An 8,766-nucleotide genomic window follows, 5' to 3' on the forward strand; every position below is an offset into this window, starting at 1 on the left:
TCCAGAGGCTGATTCAGAGTTCCTGGGTCTGAGGCAGAACAAACACTTGCCCTGATACTGTCTGCTTAGTTTAGCTCACTCTGTGGCAGCAGATAAGGGGACACAGCACATCACCCCACTGTCCTACTCAACAATTAACTCCAATTTACCAAAACTGGAGATGAAGGGCTGCAAGCTGCTTTTGTCACCTGCGTAAATATTAACCACAGTGTAAATCAGGATTATCTCTCTGAACTCAACACAATTACTCTGTTTTAAAAAAAACCCAAACAAAACTGGGGGGGGGGGGCTGAGCGGGGTGTTGCTGATGAGTTTACAGCTCTGTTTGTGGTCAGGCTGGTTTTCATGGCATGGCAATCTCTTGGCATATGAGGAACAGCCAGAGGAGAATTTGCCAGCACATGAGGAGATGCCCCATGGTCTCGCAGACTGGCATGCTCCTTTGCTCACCCAGGCACAGTGACACAAGGGACGAGCCTGCCAGGAGCCACAGAGCAGCTAACACAAGCCTGGTGCTGTAGGGATGCCAGGGTGTGATGCAATTTTGTCCTGACCAAAAGTTGCTCCCTGGGCCAGGATAAGGCAAGGATCAAAGGGCAGCAGAATCCAGACAAGCCAAGCTGATTCTCTGGGCTTGGTTCGAAATGTTTGTTCTGTCAGAAGCACTGTGCTCATTGGGTGTTTGGCTTTAAAAACTGTTTCATGGTGCTGCTGTCGTGGCCCCTTTGGCTCCAAAATTCCTCCAAGTCCGTGATCAAGAGTCTGGTTTTGTTCAGGCGCTGGGGCTGGTGACTGGAAGGAGGGAGCTCACAGTGTGCTCTGGCATTGCTGGCAGAGCTGCACTGCAGCGGGGTCTGCAGGAAAGGGGTTCTCTGTCTGTCCCTGAGAGTTTCTGTGCCCAAGCAGAGCCAGTTCTGCCAGAGACACATCCCACGGGCATCACCTGTGGGCACAGCCTGGCAGCACTGAGATGTGCTCTGGCTGCCCGTCCTGGCAGCCTGGTGCTGGGACAGGCACGGCGAGGCTTTGCCGCACTCCCGGTGGACTTGTTCCGTTTCCCTCCACTCGCTCAGCTGTTCCACTGCTCAGTAAAGCAAATCATCCCCAAAACGATGAACCTTCCCTGGCCCACACTGCTCTGGGGCAGCATGAAACTTCCCTGCCAGACAAGGGAGAAAAGCCAGAACGAACCAGGAGGTGGGGAATGAGGGGCACAGCTGGAAAACATCCCCTGCTACCAGGGTTGCCTCTGCCAAAGGCCACCAAACCGGTGACATGGGAAACCCCGTCCCAGCACGGGGAAACGCTGGGATATTCCCGGGCAGGGCCGAGGCTTTCACCGGTGCCACTCGCGGGGATTCCGTGCGGATGCTGGCCGCGTGCCGGAGCTCGGTGTCCCCAGAGAGGGGCCGCTGTTGGGTTTAATGTGTCGCTAATGAGGTTCCTGACAGCGATGGGATGCCCGAGGTTACCGGCGCGGTGCCCGGTGCCGTCCCGGCGCGGCGTCAGCCCGACGGGGAGCGGAGCCGTGCTCGGGTGGACGGGGCCGACGTGGAGGGGACTGGGATGGAGACGGGCTTGGGGACGGAGATGGGGACAGGGATGAGGATGGGGGTCCTGCCGCCCTCCCGTCCCCACCCCCGTTTCCACGGCGACGTTGTCAGCAGCCGTCCGGCCACGCCCCGCGCCCCGCCTGGGCCAATGGCGCGGCGGCGCCCGGCCTGCCCGCCGGTGACGTCATGGCCGGTGAAAATCCCCCGTGGCCGCGGGAGCGGCGGTGGCGGCGCGGCCCCGCGGCCCGGCCCGGCCCGCACCATGGCCAAGCACCACCGCACGCCGGCGCGCTCCGCCGAGCCCGTCATCGAGGTCAAGAGCAAGGTAAGCGCCCGCCGGGGACGGGGCCGGTGATGCCGATGCCGATGCCCGTGCCGGTTCCGCCGGGTCACGACCGAGCGCGTCGCCCCCGCGTCGGGCAGCACACGTGGGGTGGCACCGCGCACCAGGGAGCGGCGCGGGAGCCAGGCCGTGCGGGCTCTCCGCTCCCTGCGCTGCGGCGGCTCTGCCCGGAGCCTCCCCGAGCGCAGCCCGGCCCGGCGGCCGCGGCGTCCCGCCACCGTGGGCTCTGCCGGGCCGCGGGCTCGCTCGGCGCGGCCGTGGGAACGCCGCGGCGGAGCGCTCGCCAGATGCGCAGGGCGCCGGTGCGCCGTTCCGGCAGCCCCGGTGTGCGGGGTGGCCCCGCCGGTGCGGGTGTACGGGGTGTGCGGTCACCCCGGGGATACACCTCACCCAGATGTACACTCACCCAGATGTGCGCGCTCGCCAAGGCATGCTAATCCCCGGCTATGCCATCGCCCAGATGTGCGCCCCCAGCAAGGGACGAGCCCCTGTCGCGCCTCCAGATGTGCACACCTGCATGACTGTGCGCTCGCCCAGTTGTGGTCTCCCGCAGACGTATCTGCTCATCCAGATATGTGCTCACCTGGCACACCCTTGCCCAGATGTGTGCGGTCACCCAGATATGCACCGTTGTCCACCTGTGCCCATCCACCCACCCCTGTGCTCATCCAGATGCGTGCACTCCCTTTCTGCACCCTTATCCAGCTGTGCACTCGCCCAGCTGCGCCACTGCCTGCTCGGGACCCCCGGCAGGGTGCAGAGTGTCCTCCTTCCCAGGACGTGGTGGCCACCGCCTGCCCCGACAGCTGGGGTGTGACCCCCGCGGGCAGCGCGATCCTCGCAGCGCTCCTCAGCCTGTTCTTAATTGGCTTCCCGTTCGTTCGTCGTGACGGAAGGAGGCATTAATTAGCGCTGTTGCTCACCAGGTGCTACGGCAGCGCCCGTGTCGCAGGGAAGGGCCTCCCGGCAGCACGGAGTCTGCTACGGCTGGTGGTACGGCCAGAGGGTCCTTCCTCTGCCGCGGGGCCATCTTTCTGCCCCATCACTTCAGTGTTTGGGCAGAAAAACGGCTTCTCTCCTTTTACTTTGTTTTTGGGACGGGCTCCTCCCGACTGGCTCTGCCTGCCCTGTGGCAGCTTTGTGTGATGCCCTGCCTGCATCAGTCCTGCCGACCGGGGCCAGCCCTGCCCAGAGTCACCCTCTTCCTCCTCTTCCTCCTCCTCCTCTGCAGTTCGACGCTGAATTTCGCCGCTTTGCCATGAAGCGCTCCGGCGCCGGCAGCTTCCAGGACTTCTACCAGCTGCTGCAGACAGTGCACCAGATCCCGCGGGTGGACGTACTCCTGGGCTATACAGACATCCACGGCGACCTCCTGCCCATCAACAACGACGACAACTACCACAAAGCCCTGTCCTCTGCCAACCCCCTCCTCAGGGTCATCATCCAGAAGAAGGGTAAGCGGCGCACTGGATGTGTCCTCCTACCAAGAGAGATGAGCCACAACCCGCAGCACTGCTGGTTCCACCTTTGGACTGTGCCAGTGGGCAGGCTGCTCACATACCCTCCATACCAGGGGCATGGCTGGTCACATACCCTCCAGCCACTGCTTTGGTGGATGGATGTGGAGATGGTGGCACTGGGAGGCTGCCAGAACCCTGCCAGGGCTGTGGCAACCACACAGGCTCACCCTGGCAGCCGAGGGCACCTGCCTCAGCCCAGCTCCATGCAACCTGGTGAGCAAAGGCAGATCCTTGCAATTCACCCCTTTGAAGTCGTGTTTTCCAGCCAAGCTTGTGTGGGCTCCCAGATAACACCCGTGTTACTCCTGTGAGCGCTGCGCCAGCAGCCCCATCCAGCTTCCTGCCCTGAGGAGGCAACAGCCATCATTTTGGCAGAGCTCTCAGGGTGCCAGGTGCTGCTGGATTTTTGGTGTTGGGAAGAGGCTTGGTGCCTCCCTGGCAGACCAGAGGCTTGCCCTTACCTTAATGGCATATTCCCAGGGAACCACTTCTTTGCACAGGTACAACTGATAGCATCCTGATAGCAGGGTCCTGGTGAGGTTGAAAGCCTCCAAGTGACAAACACTCCGAGTATTTCTCCTGTTTGCAGGGAAAACAAGCCCATCCCCTTCCACTCAGTTTAGTAGCACCGAGTTTTTCTCTTTCACAGCACCATCAGTCAGCAGTTCACAGAGCCAGAGCCTGACCCAGAGCCACAGGGTCAGCACAGCATCCAGTGCGAGTCTGTGTTTCCAGCTCATGTTAGCGGTACGAAGTCTCTGGGTGAGAGGTGATGCTGGTGGCCAGCCCTGGCTGCTGTGTCAGTTTTCCTGGGCTTTTACATCAGGGTGGTGTGGGATGCTCCGGACATGTGTTTCCCCTGTGGCCACGTGGTGTGGGGGCTGGCAGCAGTGATCCAGGCTGCTGGAGCTTGTGGTGCGCTCAGGGGCTGTTGCTGCCGGCACCAAACCATCCCCTGTTCCTGGCCCAATGCTTGGACCCAGGCTGTGACATGGAGAGCCAGTGCAGGGGTGGGTGTGCCACGGCTGCAGTAGGACCATCACTCCTGCTCCCAAGAGCCACCCTGTGGGCTGCTGGAAAAGCCTGTGAGGGCCCACAGCTGACTGTGCCAAGACAGCACAGTGTGGAGAAGAAGAAGGCAGAGCCTGGCTCCAGGGGCAGCATGGTAAGGAAGGCAAGCAAGCAGCACCAGGGAGCCCCAGCACCCAGCTGTGCCCGCAGGAGAGGGGCCACGGGGTTGGCAGCACCACAGGGAGGTGAGCAGAGAGGCCAGGAGCAAGTCCTGGGTGAATCACAGCTAATTTAAAATGGATCCAGGTCATCCCGAGGCTGGGCTGTCGTTGAACCGGTCTGGGTCGCTGAGGAATGTGGCTGCAGAGCCTCTCACACCACCGGGTGCAGGGAGCTGTGCACACACACAGGTGTGCTCCTGTCAGTGGGCTCCACAGCAGCCAGTCCTGCCACAGCAGGGCAAAAAGCAAAGGCTGCAGCTGGGCTCCCCTCTGTGCCATCACCCTGTTGGGTGAAGCCATCCCCGCAGGGCAGCCTGGCTGGAACAATGCCACTGACCCTCCTTGGCTGGGCCAAGGCTCACGGGAAGGGCAGGGGAAAGTGTGGGACATTGCCAGGGCCACCATGGGGCTCATCCTTGGCGTGCTGGACCTGCCTGGCCCAGCCACTCTGCGCCCCTTGGAGAGGAGCTGTGTGCTGAAATAGCTGTGGGAAAGCCTCCGCCACCCTTCCCTGAGCTAAAAATATGCCAAGGCTGTGTGTGCAGGGAGATATTTATAAACCAGGAGCCCTGGCAGGCTGGCTTGGCTAGGGAGAAATCCCATGTCCCCTGGGCTTGGGGACATCCTTAGCAGCCCTGCAGCTGGAGCAAGGTCCAGATGCTGGTGGGGGACACTGTGTGGAATGTGCTGACCATGGAACATCCAGATCTGGTCCCCCCCATGGAAAGAGTTGGGGAGAAACCAGAGAGGAACCAGGGGCTACTCCCCAGCACCTGGTGGATGAGGCCAAGAGTGATGGGTTGGAGTTGGGCCCCACAGAGCAGCCCCAGGCCACGGTCCAGAAGGAGGGAGTCAAACCCTGTTTGAAGGTGCCTGATGGTGCAATAAGAGACATGGGCACAAATCACAGTCTGGGATATTCAGGGGCCCTGAGGATGCTGCAGCCCTGGGATGAATTTCCAGGAGATGGGGAGTCTCTGTCCTTGGGAATGCCAGAGTTCTGCAGGACATAGTGGTGGCTATCACCAACCCATGCCAGAGATAGCCCTGCTCTGGTGGGGCAGAGGACTCTGGTGCTGTCTCCTGGGGTTGGACTCGCCCTAAGGGAGTTGGTTGCCACCACAGCACACTTATGTGCAGGGATCCTCTCTCCCCAAACCCAAACTGGGGCATGGCTGCAGCTCCCAGGCCATCAGGGCTGGCAGCTCTAGTGTTAAACTGCAGAGTTTGGCTTAAAGTGTGATTAAGGCTGAATCACTGCCTCGATCCCACTAATCCTGGCCTGTGTGCCTGTGTACGCTGGGTAATCCCAGGAGATGGGCCCCAGCGGAGACAGGCTGCAGGGAAAGCCAGGCTGATGATCTGGGGAGGAAAAGCCGGTGAGACCTGTGAGCAGGGCCCTCCTGCTGACTGCTGCCCCAGCACCTGGGGCCAAGGGCACGCGCTCACATCCCCGGCAGCTGCAGTGCCTGACCCGTGTCCTCCCTCGCTCCCTACAGCAGAGTCTGATGCCAGCGTCTTCGCCTCCAACTCCTTGCAGCGGAAGAAGAAAGGGCTGCTGCGCCCAGCACACTACCGGGCCAAGCCTCACCTCCTCATCGGGATGCCCCAGGACTTCCGCCAGATCTCCTCCATCATTGACGTGGACATCCTGCCCGAGACGCACCGGCGCGTGCGGCTCCACAAGCACGGCTCCGACAAACCGCTGGGCTTCTACATCCGCGACGGCGTCAGCGTGCGCGTGGCCCCGCAGGGCGTCGAGAAGGTGCCCGGCATCTTCATCTCCCGCCTGGTGAAGGGCGGCTTGGCTGAGAGCACGGGGCTGCTGGCGGTGAGCGACGAGATCCTGGAGGTGAACGGCATCGATGTGGCTGGCAAGTCCCTGGACCAAGTGACGGACATGATGGTGGCCAACAGCCACAACCTCATCATCACTGTCAAGCCGGCCAACCAGCGCAACAACGTCATCCGCAGCAGCAAGGCCTCGGGCAGCTCCGGCATGTCCACGGACAGCACCCCCAGCCAGCAGACCCCCAGCCCGGCCTCGCAGTACCTGAGCAACTACAGCACGGCCGAGAGCGACGAGGAGGGCGACCTGGTCATCGAGAGCGACAGCGCGTCCCACTACATCCCCGGGGGCTGCCCCAACGGGGGCCCCGCGGACGGACCCCTCCAGCGGAGCCTGTCCCCGCACAGCTCGCGGGGCTCCCTGCAGTCCCTCGGCAGCCACGACGGCAGCCCTGGCCGGGGCAGCGGACGGGAGGATGGCACCCTCCTCACCCTATAGCTGCAGGGGCCTGTGCCACTCGGTGGCCGGCCGGGTTTCTGCTGATCTGGGCTGGATGTGGACACCAGGGTGATGATGTGGCCAGCGGGCAGGGGTGGAGAGGGGCTGCCCTCTGCCCTCTCCCACCCCCTGTGACCCCGGGAGTCCAACTCTGGGATCCACTCAAGCCAGGCACTGCCCTTCTGAGCGCCCTTGCCTCCTCTTCCAAGCAAGTGGGGGTTTTTAATTGTTTTATTGAAATATGCATCATTAATATATTGCAATGGACAGTAAAACTTTTTCTAGAAAGCAGCATGCTTGTCCCTGGTTCATGTCACTGCAGGGAGGAGGGGGACAGTGGGTGGGTACCCCAGCCCTGTGCACGGAAGGCAGTGCCTGGGGGCTGTGGCCTTGACCTTAGCACACCTTGTGACTTTGCTGCTGTGCTGGGTGACTCCACTGAGACGCATTGTGCCTGTTCCAGGACTATGTCCAGGCTGTTTTGGGCAGCTGCCTGGCCTGATGCAGTCAGCCTTGCTTGGTCCCCCCACTCCCACCTTGTCCCCACTGCAGGGCCCTCAGTAATGCAGGGGACACCTGGTCTGGCAGCAGCACCTTGGCTGTCACTCAGCCCTGCAAATGCTGCTGGGGATAGTGCAGCCCCATCCTCCTTCTTCAGCCCCAAGCTCAGGGCAGGGGGGGTCCACACCTGCCCCTGCTGCTCTGCTGGGGCTCCCAGCACCCTCAGTCCCTCTCCCAAAAGTGCCAAGCTGATGGTGGCACTCACTGCTGCCAAGGGCTTGTGGTGGGACCGGCAAGGAGGAAGACCTGCAGCTCTCAGAAAAGCTAGCACCAACTCTCCGTTCAGAGCCTCAGGCCAGGGCAGGCTGGGAGTGCAGCAAGGGCTGAGGACACTCATGGCACACAGCCAGGGCCCAGACAGACCAGAGAGCAGATCTGGCAGCAGGGCTGGTTAGCCCAGGCTTGTTTTGGGCAGGGAGGTGCCCAGGGGCTGTGCCCATGGCCCCCAGTCACTCTCATCCAGCCGGCTCAGCCTGGCTGTGGGGTTTGCCCTGAGGTGGCCCCAGGGGCACATGGGGTGATTTTCCAGTTGGCATCTCACCTCCTCCAGCCCTCGAGTGCCAAAATATTCCCCACCCCTTGGCAGCGGCGTCAGCCCTGATATCCCAGGGCACTGCAGTGTGCCAGGTGGCACAGGCAGGGCTAGAATACTCCATAATATCCCCACCCCACAAAATCCTGCCCAGGATCAGCAACCCCTGCAAAAAAAAACCATCTGCTTGGGGGATTCACACACAGTATCCCCACCCTCTGTAGCAAATGGAGACAGAGCAACAGCCCAAACTGCAGGAAGGGAAAACTTGATGGGGTTTCAGGGGAAAAAGTGTTCCCCCTGAGGCCAGCACTGTGTGGAGACAGAGCCCCAGCAAGGTGATGGGGCAAGGCCCTCCTTGGAGATTCTCCTGATTCAGTTGGATATGGCTCCAAGCTGTGGCACCATGCCTCTGCTGAGCAGGAGATGCACCGAGCCCTCCAGCCATCATGCAGCAAGATCCTGCAAAGGTCTGCACAGGTTCCTGCATGGCATCTCAAGGTAAGGCAGCAGTGAGCTCACCTACGTGATGGCACCTTCCAGCCCTGTCCTGCCAGCCTGTGGACAGAGATCCAGCAGGATTTTGCACATTCTCCAGTCCATGTCCCACCGCCATGTCCCAGCAGCCAGCCCTGTGAAAGCCACAGCTCATCCCCTGCCTGCACTGTGCCAATGCTGATGGTTTCTGCTGCCCCACAGCATTCCTCAGGCCCTGCTGGGCCCACTGGGAGCTGCACA

General features: G+C 61.6%; 1 protein-coding gene and 1 long non-coding RNA gene across 5 annotated transcripts; one reads left to right on the forward strand and one right to left on the reverse strand.

The window, feature by feature from the left end:
• Positions 1 to 624: 624 nt before the first annotated feature.
• LOC128812651 (uncharacterized) lies at positions 625 to 1,019 on the reverse strand. The gene is made up of 2 exons (XR_008438786.1): positions 944 to 1,019; positions 625 to 854 (listed from the first exon to the last, which is right to left on the reverse strand). It is a non-coding gene; the product is annotated as an uncharacterized LOC128812651 (long non-coding RNA).
• Positions 846 to 7,227, forward strand: PARD6A (par-6 family cell polarity regulator alpha). 4 transcript variants are annotated; one of them, XM_053987168.1, is made up of 4 exons: positions 846 to 1,878; positions 3,128 to 3,350; positions 4,066 to 4,185; positions 6,148 to 7,227. In XM_053987168.1, the coding sequence occupies exons 1-4, from the start codon at positions 1,459 to 1,461 to the stop codon at positions 6,933 to 6,935; spliced, it is 1,551 nt and encodes a 516-aa protein (XP_053843143.1). In that variant the 5' UTR covers positions 846 to 1,458; the 3' UTR covers positions 6,936 to 7,227. The 4 variants fall into 4 exon arrangements, with proteins under 4 accessions (XP_053843143.1, XP_053843144.1, XP_053843145.1 ...); XM_053987169.1 differs by having other exon boundaries at positions 6,151 to 7,227; XM_053987170.1 differs by lacking the exon at positions 4,066 to 4,185.
• The last annotated feature ends 1,539 nt before the right edge of the window (positions 7,228 to 8,766 follow it).

The sequence above is a fragment of the Vidua macroura genome, chromosome 11, assembly GCF_024509145.1.
Source record: "Vidua macroura isolate BioBank_ID:100142 chromosome 11, ASM2450914v1, whole genome shotgun sequence".
NCBI classification, from domain to species: Eukaryota; Metazoa; Chordata; class Aves; order Passeriformes; family Viduidae; genus Vidua; species Vidua macroura.